Source organism: Sesamum indicum, linkage group LG5, assembly GCF_000512975.1.
Source record: "Sesamum indicum cultivar Zhongzhi No. 13 linkage group LG5, S_indicum_v1.0, whole genome shotgun sequence".
NCBI classification, from domain to species: domain Eukaryota; kingdom Viridiplantae; phylum Streptophyta; class Magnoliopsida; order Lamiales; family Pedaliaceae; genus Sesamum; species Sesamum indicum.
In genome coordinates, this window is record NC_026149.1 from 12,670,060 (window position 1) to 12,683,760 (window position 13,701).

Consider the following 13,701-nt stretch of genomic DNA (forward strand, 5'->3'; position numbering starts at 1 on the left):
GATGAAAATACCTTACTTGAGTCCTGCATTTCCAAAATATACCAAGGCCGAAACTGGGAAGACCTGCAAATGTCTAAACCTAACTTGTTCTTAAAATATATTTACCACTCACTCATTATTTATGTTTCTATTGGTAGTCAATCATATTATACCATATGTCACAACCCCAACAACCAATATACATCCAATTAGGGTTAGAAGAAAATACTTCTTTGTTCTTTTTATATATGTATATTTTTAAACAAGATGTAATTAATAGACCTTAAGAAATATATATTAATTAATAATTAATAAATATTATAATAGGTGTATCTATGTGTATATAGATGTGATGTGTGTGTGTGCATGAATGATAATAGATTTTTGAAATAATTACACTCCCCTTCTTTGAAGTTTCCTATAATTACATATAGACATCTTGTGGTTTGAAAAATTACATCTATTACTCCCAAATTTTGCTTTCATCTAACAAATAAATCGCCTATTAGTTAAAATTCACTGAATTTGCTGATAATATTAAAGAAAACCTAATGAAAATTGCAATTTAGCCTTAATTGACTTAAAATCAATTTATTGCAGGTCAAATAATTTGTTTTCGGACCAAGCTACTCTTGTAACAATGAAGATATACCTTCTTATATGCATTAATCTATGGAGACGTATAAGGTTAATTTGGTTATAAAAGGATTTATTTGAGTTTGTATAAGTCACTAGTAAGTCAATTTGGAGTAAATATATAGTTTTTTTTCTAATTTTTTATTAATATCAGCAAATTCGATAAATTTTGATTAACGAAAAGACTTATTTATTAAATAAAAACAAATTTAAGGGGGTTAAATAAAATTTTTCAAATTATAAATAATTTACATATAATTTATACCAAATTTTTAGAAAATGAGTGCGTAATTATCCCTAGTTTTTGGATAAAATGCACAAAAGGGAAAAGACACACACACACTTCTCTGCTCTTATTATTATTAATACGTGTTGGAAAGACATTTTCACGCTCTCTTATTTCCTTTCTTCCTCTGCTGTAAAACCCTAATAACTCTTGCAATCAATCGATTCCTCCGCACTTACTTTCCCTCTCTTGAATTCCTCCACTCTACATTCACATGCAAGCTCAAATCTTTACTCCCCACTCTCTCTATTCTTTTGAATAATCAATTTTTCCTCAATTCCGATTTTATTCCCACAAGATCGCCAATTTTTCCCGTTTCTATCATTTTTCTTTTGTATGAATTGATCTCCATTTTTTGCTATTTTAATTGTGGTTTTGAGAGCGCAAGGCTGGCGATTGGCGCTGTGTATAGGTGATGGCGGATCCGCCACAAGTCCGCCGAGAGTTGGTGCTTGAATATTCAATTCTATTTGTTTTAGGGTTCCAAGTGACGTTGGAAGAAGAGAGTGAGGCATTGAATTCTTGTGGGCTTAGGGTAAAATGCTGACTGTGCTGCGGGTGCACCTGCCGTCCGATATACCGATTGTAGGATGCGAGTTGACGCCGTATGTGCTTTTGAAGCGCGCTGATAAGTCTGTGATAACCGATGATGTTACTGAGTTAAACCCCATTGACGGGCATTTCTTGAGATATAAATGGTGACTTTTTCTAAGCATCACTTTTTCATGTCATTTTTCCAAAAAAAATTTTCTTTTCCAGATTGTGGTAATGGTGATGGTTGCTATTGTGCTCATGCATTTGTGGCTATAGAGTCAACGCGATGTGTAAATTGAGCTTGGGGAGCTTGTTTTCTGAAGTTCTGTTCAAATTTTGTCTGTAGATTGCAAATTGTTTGAAGATAGGCGGATAATAAATCTCTATAGTTTGCATTTATTTTTCCGACCCTAAGATCGGTCTTTACTGTTGAGCACCGTTTACTGAGTAATCTTAATCGGCATATGAAAACTTGAAAAGCGGTAAATATGATTTATGGTTTGGTTGTTTGCTGGAAATCATTGTATTGAATAACTGTTTTAAAATACTGTTCTTAAATGGCTGCTGTTTTGGAATTGTTTTAAAAAGTACCCATGATTTATACTTTTCTTTTACTTTTCATTCCTTTTTTATGCAAGTGGTTTCTTGTTAGTCGTTGGCTGCTGCTGTCAGTTTCCGGATTGTCGGTTTTCATCTGCCGTTAATACTTTTTCTTTGACGTATAAATGCATGGAGGCTTAGGCTTGGGTCTGTCTGCTTGCTGGACTTGATTTGTCCATGACTCTGAAAACATCGCACCATGATTCCTGGAGAAAAGATTAACTTATTTGTGTGAGTCAGCTGCGACTTGTGCCATGTGTTCTGGTGCTAATCGCACGCATTTTTTAGTCTTTATTACTTTTAGAAGGGAATCTTTATTACTGCTTTACTTTGCATTAGTGATTAATGCCGGGCACGTGGCTTCTTTAACTACAACTTGCTAATGTTGTTAGGAAATTTTTCTCTGTGCATTTCAGTTCCTCAAATGGAGCTAACTTCAACTTGCTAATGTTGTCAGGTACTTTAAAAATAAATGTTGTTGTCGTGTTGTACAAGTCAAAATTCTCCAACCTAAGTGTTACGCTTTTCAATGGAAGCTATTTTAAGTAAATCACTTTGAGCTAGTTACCTTGATTATCGTCTGGGTTTATGGTAAACATTGGCATCTTGCACAGTTCCCTGTATGTTTGATGAGAAGTTCTTCTCTTTTGCTTCCTAAAGGTCTTATTATTTTTGTAACATGTTTGATGAGATGGTTGCTTCACTCAAATCATGATCTCCGGGGTGATTTTGAGCTCATCTGTGGAAATCCTGTCCGAATCTTTTTACTTTATCTTTTCTAAAATATGTGGCTTAAACCTTATTTGATTTCATGGTAGTGCGGGACTTCCTTTTTGCGATCTTGTGCTCTAAATTCTTTTAACTGTGATTTCTTCCTATGCCTTCTTTTGTATAAATGGATGGATGTTTTCTATTGGTACAGATAGGCAATAGGATCAAGAGTATGCAATTGCACACATCAACATCTTTGGTTGAAATATGTTTTTCACGCAGAAGTAATTGGGTATCCTTGCAGGTATCGTGTACAAAGTGACAAAAAAGTTGCAGTTTGTAGTGTCCACCCAGCTGAGCAAGCTACATTACAGTGCCTCGGATGTGTTAAGGCAAAAATACCTGTTGCTAAAAGTTACCATTGTTCTCCAAAGTGTTTTTCTGATGCATGGCAACACCATCGTGTTCTTCACGAGCGTGCGGCTAGTGCTGTAAATGAAAATGGAAGCGAGGATGAAGAAATTTTTGGGCGCTTCAATAGTACTGGTAGTAATGTGGGCCTGTCAACATCTCACTCAAATCCCAATTTGTCAAATGGTTCTACTGCTGTATATCCTGCTACAGTTACTCAGAGGAGTGGTGGTGAAACATGGTTTGAAGTTGGATGTTATAAAACATATACACCGACAGCTGATGATATTGGTCATGTCCTTAAATTTGAGTGTGTTGTGGTAGATGCTGAAACAAAGTTAGCTGTGGGACCAGCAAATACTTTACTAACTTCCCGTGTGATTCCAGCTCCATCACCCAGTCCTCGACGCTTGATAATTGTGGGTGGAATTGATATGCCTGGGCATCTAGATTTGGATGGTCGTATTTCATCTGCAGGGACATTTACAGTGCTCTCGTACAACATCCTCTCCGATACATATGCTACAAGTGAACTTTACAGCTATTGCCCATCGTGGGCTCTTTCTTGGACTTACCGCAGGCAAAACCTACTGCGAGAAATAGTTGGCTACCGTGCAGACATTGTTTGTCTTCAAGAGGTACACTCTCATGTGGGAAATTTCATTATGCATTTTCAAAGCCTTAGAAGTTAGCTTTGGTTTCAAGAACTTTTGCGACGCTGGATTCTGCTTATTTCATGAAAGAAGCTTTAAACATTTGAGGATTTCTTGGCTTTATTTGTTCGCAATGCAATCATTGAGATTAAATAGTTATATTAGTATTTGGTCTAGGAGAACCACTATATTAGCATCTCCCTTTGTAGATCTAATGAAATTTCTTTGTCAATCTGTAATGGCAAATAAATACGTCTCCATGGGCATTTCTTGGAGAGCCACTCTTTTTTTTTTTAAAATTTTTCATTATTCAAAATTACTTGCAATCAAGTTCACTGGCGTATAGAATTTGAATTTTGCACTTATTGAATGGCATTACAGTTTCGGATGTGCATGCAGTCATGCCAAAATGTTTTACCTTATGTAACCTTACCTTTTTTGTGTGTGTGTTTTGAAATCCCCCATCAGGTGCAAAGTGATCATTTTGAGGAATTCTTTGCACCGGAGCTAGATAAACATGGCTATCAAGCTCTCTTTAAGAGGAAAACAGCAGAGGTTGGTCAAACATTTTCTGAAGTTGGTTGATGAAGTCAGGCTGTTATTTATGTATTATGCTTTTTTGCTGTTTACAGGTCTTTGGTGGGAACATCAACAGTATTGATGGTTGTGCAACTTTCTTCCGTCGTGATCGATTTTCTCATGTCAAAAAATATGAGGTGAACAAATTGCCATATTATGCATGTAAAATCTCTGAGCTCCTTTGGTATCTTTTAATCATTGGCTTCTATTATTGTAGGTTGAATTCAATAAAGCTGCACAATCTCTAACTGATGCTTTGGTTCCTAGTGCTCAGAAAAAAAATGCTTTGAATCGGTTGGTCAAGGTACTGTATTTATAAAATTTAGTTTTGCTTGCCTGGAATTTAAACTATATTTTTGACACTTTATCTCACATTTCTTTACGTATATCATTTAATATCCTTTTCATCCATACAGGATAATGTTGCGCTGATTGTAGTTCTAGAAGCCAAGTTCAATAACCAGGGTATTGATAACCCTGGTAAGCGCCAGCTTGTTTGTGTGGTAAGCTTTTCGCCACAAATTGGAAACTCTGATATTACTTTTTTAATATTCAATAGGCCAGCTAACAGTTGTGCCAACAAGATTCTGGCTATATTTCTGCAACCTCCAACTTCTCCATATCTAAGTATTCAGAGAGAAGAGGCTATTGTACCACGCCACTTTTTCTTCACGTCTTACATTCTGTTGAGGCTTTTGGAGGGTGTCCGGTACCACAATCCATTAGTCTTTCCATGTATGGGGAACAAGAAATAAAATTTGAGGCCAATTGATCTATCAAGGTATCTTGTGGAGTCTGGCGCAGTTCTAAAACTTGATTATTATTCAGAATTTGAGTGTAATATATTGGGAAGGGGAACATTTGCCCTATTCCTACAGACTTTCGGAATAGGAATGATTCTTAGGAATTGAAGCAACCTCTTCTCTTTGCGGGACTCCTTCCTTCTCGTTACCCCTAGTTACAATACCCCCGAAAGAAGCCTTTTCTCGGATGAGATAAAAAAGAATTTACTCCTGCTGCCATGGGGTCGACCTGTGAACCAGGTAACCCCAGTGGGAACTAAAAATCGGGGGTACTTAATTTAGTCTTGCAAACATTGAGCTGGAAGATTAAGGATCACAGTAGCAGAATGTGTGCAGCTGCCCCTTTAACCTTTCAATATGTTTATAAGGAAATTATTTTGAGAGAGTTTATGTTTGTATAGGACTATAGGCTCTAAGTGCATTTCCTGGCCCTAGACTGTGTTAATGTGAAGTGTTAAGGACTAGTTATTGTGGCCCTTGAGGATAGGGTAAAATTGCTCTCTGCCACTCAGGGATTCTGCAGTTCTGGCACATGCTTTTGCTGGTTATCAAGGTAATATTCACTTGAGATATTCTGCAATCCAATGAATAAAAGATGGTAAAACAGTGAGCACGGAAGTTTTCTTGTCAAATATTCTCAGGCTTGTTCTTGTTTCTGGTGGAAGCATGATGGGCTAAAAAATTTTGGTTGGTTGTTGAAATGAGAGCTTATATAACTTGTGAGATTTTACTCATTAGTGGCAGTCTTTTGATTTGACATAATCAGTTTACCTGTAGATGGAGTTCTGATTTTACATTCATTCATCTGTTTTATTCCAAGAACTGTTAACCTTTCTCCAGATGTTTCAATCGGTGTGTCCATGTTGTCTTCAAATATAGTCATACTATTCTTAACTTTTATTGCTTGTGAATGAATGAACACTTCTGCAATTCTTGCTCTTAGATTATTCACTATTTATATAAAATTGGCTGGGTACTTGGTGGAGCATCTGCTGATCATTATGTTACTTTTTCTCGTGTACATAGGCAAACACACATGTAAATGTGCATCAAGAGTTGAAAGATGTGAAGCTTTGGCAGGTTCGTGGAGTCAGTTATCCTGGTTAACATGATTTATTACTGTGATCACATATCGAGGTTGCTCTTCTGTTTTCCTCCATATCAGGTCCATACACTATTGAAAGGACTGGAAAAGATTGCTGCAAGTGCAGATATCCCAATGTTGGTGTGCGGTGATTTTAATTCAGTTCCTGGAAGGTGGAGTGCTTTTCTCTTCTGTTATATAATTATTGTTCAGATGCTTGTAGTTCCATCTTTATGTACATTCAGGGCACCTTGCACTACTAGACGCCATTATTATTTTTTAATTTGATTTTTCATTTTTGTTTTATGTACAGTGCTCCTCATACCCTCCTCGCTATGGGGAAAGTTGATCCACTTCACCCGGACTTAGCGATAGACCCACTTGGAATTCTTCGCCCTGCTGCCAAACTAACGCATCAACTACCACTGGTATAACCTAATTAATCCTTTTTTATGGTCATTTGTTGGCTCAACTTGTGTTTATATGCCTAGTCTTAATCATTTTTGGTCATTCTATCCTCTAGGTAAGTGCTTACTCATCGTTTGCAAGAGTTGGGGTGGGCCTTGGACTAGAGCAGAGAAGGAGAATGGATCCTGCTACCAATGAACCCATATTTACGAATTGCACAAGAGATTTTATTGGTACTCATGATTACATATTCTATTCAGGTATAATAAATGTCTTGCTTTTATTGACACACTATCTAACACACACCCCCCCCCTCCACCCACACACGCACAAAGAAGAAAAAGGAGTTAATAGCTAAAAGCAAAAATGAAAAAGGTGAAAATCTAGCTTAAAGCTGCACTATATCTTCACATTCTGAGCGTTGTATGACACTAATTTAGATCACAATTTGCTTGTCCTTCTAGCTGACTCCTTGACGGTCGAGTCTCTGTTGGAGCTCTTGGATGAGGATAGCTTGCGCAAAGATACTGCCCTTCCTTCTCCAGAATGGTCTTCGGATCATATAGCACTCTTAGCTGAATTCCGCTGCAAACCTAGGACTAGACGCTGACAAAAGGTGTGCAATTTTTTCCTCTTCTGTTGAGCATTGTCATGATATCTTGTTTAGATTCTCAACTCCCTGCCTTGCTATTTTGGAGAAAAGGTCGCTCCCCAATCTAATTTCTGCTGATCCTGTAGTCTGTGAAGTGTGATTACTAACTAGTGTTTCAGTTCTATATTTACTTATAGCTATAACATGTAACGCCCAGATATTAATGGAATTCATTCTGTCGATTGCACAAATGCACAGTATTGTCATACCATTTCACATGCTAACATTTTTCATAATTTACTGCTGAAACTATTATTTTGCTCCAACAAATGGACGCATACATGCCATGCATGGTTCTTAAATAACGAGCTAGTGGCGCTAGATCGTACTTCGAGAAAGGGTATTCTTGGAAATAAAGTTTCCATTTTTAAGAAATGGGAAGTTATGTTCATTGTCCACCAATGGTTTTATTTAGGTGATTTTCATGTTGTATCAATGTGAGTCCTGTTTTTACCATCTCATTCTAATTGTTTAATGCTTAGTCCTTGTACATTTGTCTGTCTCCTGCAGGTCTGGTCCAAAGAAGAATTTCAAAAATAGTAGCTGGAACTGTTATAGAGCACAGAGAAGTGGTTGTAATTTCCCGTCTATTTTCTAGGTACATCCCAATGTGGGATCTTTATATGAGCTCCTTTGTATCATGCCAGCCATGTCCAATAGAAAATTATAATGGCTACTTTAGTTTATTCCCCACCTTGAAAGTGAAGTATAGGTAGTTTATAGCTATGTGCAATGTGATCATGTTGTATTCCCTTCTAATTGCTTTAAAGCAGATTTTGGAAAAAAAAATTGCCAAGCGTTTTTGATCTTCCTCTTCGCATTTTCCAGCAACAAGTGCATGTTAGAATTGACATTTACCGCTTCCCTTGCTACGATGATAATTCTGCAGCAACGACGCGAAAAGATTAAGCTCTTGTGCATTCGATTTCTTTCTTTTTTGTTTTTTTGGGTTAAGGGTGGGTTTTTGACCTCCCTTGCTAATTGAGTTGCATGTAGGTGGAGCAATTTTTGCTTGGTGGTGGTTTTTTAACTTGTGTGGAAAAGGTATGGTAGATGACCATCCTGTCCATGAAGTGCAAAGGTAGAAATATTTGATTGCTTTGAGGTCACTTGGGGTTTGAACAGGGAGAATCCAGATTGCAAAATGGTGATCTCAACCTCCAGTGTCCTCTTATGCGGGGCTGTCAATTGAGGACAGATGCAATTGGCATCTTGCACCAGAGGTCGACACATCCTTCATGCAATAAGGGACGTGGTTCCTGTCTATGTGAGTTTTATGTAAATACTGTAATCTTACCTGTTCAAATTGGTCAGTGATCCTAGGACATGTATTCTTATTGATTCTGCGCTTGCAAATCATTGCTTCCTGTTATCTAGTTGAATGGATGCATAAAGCACTTTGGCTGAATGCAGGAAAAATATATCCTTGATTTCAATTGTTAACAATGACAAACAGTGTGCGAGCGTGATTTTCTCTCTCTTAATGATGTTACGGTATGCTGGGTTAAGATCTTGCCAGCCAGAAACGTGTTAGTCCAACTCACTGCACTGGTGAAGAAAAGCGCAAGCAAAGAGGAATTCACCGCACTGGTGTAAGAAAAGCTGCAAGCAAAGAGTTATTCGGCTCTACATTCCTCATTAAAGGTCTGAATGGCTCTAGCCTTGGATTAAAACTTGAGGGAGCTCTGGTTTGAATCTCATGCCCATTTGCCCCGGAAATGCAGATGCCACAGTATGCTTGCTGCAGTAAAACAGGACTTTCCACATTGATCAGTCCACCAAATGGGGTGTTTTTCCCATCTGCAAATAAACCTAAAGATACAGTCTGCATTGTGTCCCTGAATTTCCATCGGATCAACATGTCTTTTAACAAATAAAAACCTCCCTCCACACAGCACAAGTAATAATACCAAATGCAAGTAAGCAGTACACAAGATTTTGTCCCTTTTGTAACTGATCTTTCAAGACATCATTTTCACTGCCGGTACTTCTAAAAATCATGTGGAAAAGTAGCTTTTGCTGTAATTTAGTTTCATACTGATGATACAAAAACATTATCAGAGTATTGATCCTAAAATTTACCGTACGCGGTGGCATCAGAAATTGTCTCAACAGATACTTCGGCCCATGGTAACAGTGAATTGAAAGACCCAAATGTCCAAAAGTTCTGCCATCGATGAAACAGAGAGTCATTATTACTCTCACTTGTGTGTTGGCTTAGGTTGACATGAAGCCACTTCAACAACTTGATATTAGGCAGGAAAGAGAGACTTCGCATTATACCATGATAACCTTAGGAAAAGAAACTGTATGCTACCAGGTTTCCAATGCACAACTTGAACTGGACCCAAAAACTCGTCTGGCATGCGATACCATATTGGCATGAGATAAAGTTCTAGGGGAAATTTTAGTGTTATGTTCCATATTGGTTTCAATATAGTGAAGTCCTAGGTTGATATTCTCACTTTGAAGCAAGCGACCATTCTTTTCTGCAGCCGACACTCAACTGTGGACTTTAAAGCACTTCAATTTCGGGAACAGCTGAAGCAATTGATCACGGCTTCGTCTCTGCAAGAAAAAATATACACATTGTACGAACAGTGATAACTATAAGAATAAATGAGATATTCTCAGACTGTTAGATTGGAAAATTCAGCCTAAGGGGGGAATTCATCTCTGGGTAAAAAGAAACTTCTCTATCTCTGATGTCAGTCTGACATAGAACCAACTATTTTATCCGAAATTGCATGCAGATGGCGCAAACTATCCTGCCTTTTCAGTTGATGGCAAGGATGTGAATGATGATGGTATTTCGAATTCCTTACTAGTAGCTCCTTCATATTGAAGGAAACTCATGTACCTTTATGCCAATACAACCATTGACATCCAGGGTTGTAATTGTATTTGAACAGAAGCTTGAAAGTGCCTCCAAGCTCTTGTCTGTAACCCCAACTATTCCAAACAGGCTGCAGCATCAATCATAAAACAATATAATATCAAAAGACTTCATTCTGCAAAAGAAATCTCCAGATTCATTGTTATGTAACAAAATGTTGAATTTGGTCAAGTTTCAGACACGTACAAGTTGGAATGGAACAGAGGTGAATAAGCCACATGTTCCACTTGCAAACAACAGAAATTATACAGTGCTTACAATTCCACCAATAGGATAGTTGGTCTGCGAAGTATTGGCTTTTCATGTATTTACATATCATATAGATCTAAAGCCATATCTTACGGACATTTTACCATTCCAAAATGTTGATTTCCTTGATAATGGAAAATGTGCTTTTGTATCGCATGATTAACATAAAAAAATTCCATATTAAAATGAGGTCTAAACACAAACATGAAAAGTGTTTTCACGAACTTTTCTCGAGGGTCAAATCATAAGTGAAATACCTAGTCACTAACAGACTCTTTTTGCACATTAACAAGGCTAGTTAGTGGAACTTGTGATTGATAACAGTGGAACCTCAAGAATGGCTGTATAGATGATGCCGAGTTTAATATCCAGATACTTACCTTAGAAACTCAAGAGATCTACAGCCTTCCGCAATAGCAATCACTCCATGATCAGTGACTTGCACACACCTGTCATAGCAACATAAGCACTCAAGTGTTTCAGCAGATTATCTGTTTTTGTCTGAATGACAACATAACAGCGACTGATAATTTTCGTACCATGTCAAATTGAGCGAAATCAAGTTACTGCACTTCGCTATACAAGACAGTCCATCATCGGACAGATTCTGACATGTAACTTTGAGTCACAGTTCTTGCATTACAAGCAAATAAATTGACCACAAAGCTAATTATTTAAGTGAATATTTGTGCAGATACAAGCATACCTGAGCACCACAGAGATCCAGGAATTGAAGGTGGGTCAAAAGCGATATCTTCTTGTAAGCTACGTCTGTGAAACTGTTTATAAAGTAAGATATGGACCAACTTGAATTCTAATCATAATCCATGGCGAACTGTGACAGAGAAAGCTTGGATCATTTACTTTTACCTGGAAAGGGCATATAGATTCAAGCTCTGAAGTGAAGAGCACTTGAGCAATATCATTTGCAAACCTCCATCTGTTAGCTTGATGCATCTAGATACCATACATTAAATAGTGCAGCATAAGGAGATGAGAGAAAATATTTTATTTTTGTATCAAACATAGACCACATTGTCTGACTATCTCTTTTGTGTTGAGTTTATCCTTCAAGCAAGACTTAAATATGTAATAATTGACATGCTAAGATAACTTATAGTTCAATATTTTGGGAAGTGCTACTAAAAGTGTGTGATTTAATATTAATAAAGGAACTCCAAGATAAGAATGGGGGAAATGGGACAATGTACTCATTGAGTCGTTAGAATTGCGTCAAAATTTGCTTACAATTTCCTTTCTTAGTTCCAGTTACAATAACCTATAAGACCACAATAAAGTTCCATACCTTGTCAGGTGCAGCAGCTGCGACCCTTGATAATTTTCCGCAATCAATTTCAGGCTTTCATCAGTGATATTCTGTGGTTTAGCGTAAACTACCCTATGTAAGATGATCATTTTAGACAAAGGACTGATAGAATATAGCATCTAAGACTAACAAGCCCCATTTAATATACCTTACAACCACTCAAGTTCAGATCAATCACAAGTTTGCAGTTCTTCACCAAGTTCCTAATGCCAAGATCTGAGACCCTGAAATGGAAAGTTGTGTCCAAAGTCCATAATTATTTGGCCTTTAATCCTACTGGTTGAATGTACAAAAACAGTGTAAACAATCACAGCAAAGGCATGAAGTACCTGACATTCCAGTAGATTGAAAAAACCTTTAATTTTGAGCAGTTGTATGTTACAAATTCAATTCCCAGGTCAGATATCTTTTGGCAGCCATTCAAATTAAGAACCTCTAAATTTTTAACTGACTGTCCGCACTGCAAAGGCAAGGATAATCATTAAAAAGAAGTATAATTGTATAAAAGCAGGGGAATATGGATAAGATTGTCCTAATTTACAGTTATGGAGCTATAACCACTTCGTTTTTGTTCACAGTTTATACATATTTGACAAGCACTTTATAGTTTAAATCAGAATCTCCAGCATGCATCTCTTTCTATGCTAACCATTTTTGTATTTTCTATTTCTTTGCATGATTTTTATATCCGAACACATAACAATTCATGCATAGGAGTAATCTAATTGAATTTCAAAACAGAAATTATACTTCAAGAAAAGACAAAACTGAGGCAAAGTAACTGAAGAGTCGATGAGATATAGAAATATCCAATAGTTAGTTTGACGTATCACCTTGCTTTTAACAATTTCAAGATGCTTGTCTTCAATATCACGGGCAAACTCAAGGTTTATATGCTTAACATTCTGGTATCTCGACTGCAAAACAACTTTTAGACATGCAGATGTGTTAGACATCATTACTAATCGTGGTTCTTGCTTCAATTTAATACAAAAGATAAAGAACACAGGTTTTATATTTGAATTCTATCAATGAAGTCAAGCTCAAGTCATAAACCTTGATGAGACGAGCCTATATGATAATGAGATATTAGGTTCAAGTATCAGCAGCAGTTTGAGTATGTTGATTATTGATATTGCGATAGATTATAGGTCTCCGTTGTTTTCCTTAGAACCCACACTCAACAATCAAAAGAATAAAAGAGAAAAGACATGAAATCGTGTAGGAAAAGAAGGACCAGTGAGAGAGCTGCCACAAGACGATCCCCAGCATTATTCATCTCATGAAAATCAAGAACCTGAAAGAAAGACAAAAAAAGGGATAAACTCACACCCATTATCCCAAATATCATAATTTAATTTCACATACCACGAACACTAAGAAAAAAATGATCTTCAGAGAATTATGTCTTTATGGCGAAGCCCAAAAGAGAAGATTACTACAAAAATGGGTAATAAAGGAGTAGAAATTGGTTTTTGTTTTTCTTACAGACGAACACAACAAGAGAGAGAGAGAGCACAGGCAAGTATGTACATCTTGTATATCTACACACCATTTAGCAGCCGGAGGGAGGAATCGGAACAAAAAACACAAGTGGCTAAAGAGAAAAACATATACAGAAATTACCAGCCATAAGGAAGGGTGAGAAATGAGATTCCGATGAATCCAAGGGGTGACAAGCAAAAGGGAAATTAGGTCTGTCTGAGGGAGTCTGGTGCTCACAATGTTCATCACCTTTGGAACAATTTCCTTATTCCACACCTCCATTAACTCTACCTCTGTCACGTCCATCCTCACCACCACGCCGCTCCCTCCCTCCCTCTTTCAATCATCAAAACTATACTCATTTTGCACTTGGCCCCCAAACTTTTTCAGTTATTACTTTACTACCTC

At 37.2% G+C, this 13,701-nt stretch overlaps 2 protein-coding genes across 2 annotated transcripts; one reads left to right on the forward strand and one right to left on the reverse strand.

The window, feature by feature from the left end:
- LOC105162483 (carbon catabolite repressor protein 4 homolog 1-like) lies at nucleotides 967-8,144 on the forward strand. Its single transcript, XM_011080509.2, has 12 exons — nucleotides 967-1,599; nucleotides 3,051-3,795; nucleotides 4,279-4,365; nucleotides 4,443-4,526; nucleotides 4,607-4,693; nucleotides 4,806-4,892; nucleotides 6,219-6,272; nucleotides 6,358-6,449; nucleotides 6,590-6,704; nucleotides 6,800-6,944; nucleotides 7,149-7,300; nucleotides 7,847-8,144. The coding sequence occupies exons 1-11, from the start codon at nucleotides 1,442-1,444 to the stop codon at nucleotides 7,292-7,294; spliced, it is 1,800 nt and encodes a 599-aa protein (XP_011078811.1). The 5' UTR covers nucleotides 967-1,441; the 3' UTR covers nucleotides 7,295-7,300; nucleotides 7,847-8,144.
- On the reverse strand, nucleotides 9,559-13,697 carry LOC105162484 (F-box protein At3g58530). The gene is made up of 12 exons (XM_011080510.2): nucleotides 13,435-13,697; nucleotides 13,046-13,105; nucleotides 12,642-12,725; nucleotides 12,138-12,268; nucleotides 11,957-12,032; nucleotides 11,788-11,858; nucleotides 11,352-11,438; nucleotides 11,188-11,260; nucleotides 11,021-11,088; nucleotides 10,862-10,930; nucleotides 10,197-10,302; nucleotides 9,559-9,904 (listed from the first exon to the last, which is right to left on the reverse strand). Exons 1-12 carry the CDS (start codon nucleotides 13,597-13,599, stop codon nucleotides 9,839-9,841), a joined length of 1,056 nt encoding a protein of 351 aa, XP_011078812.1. The 5' UTR covers nucleotides 13,600-13,697; the 3' UTR covers nucleotides 9,559-9,838.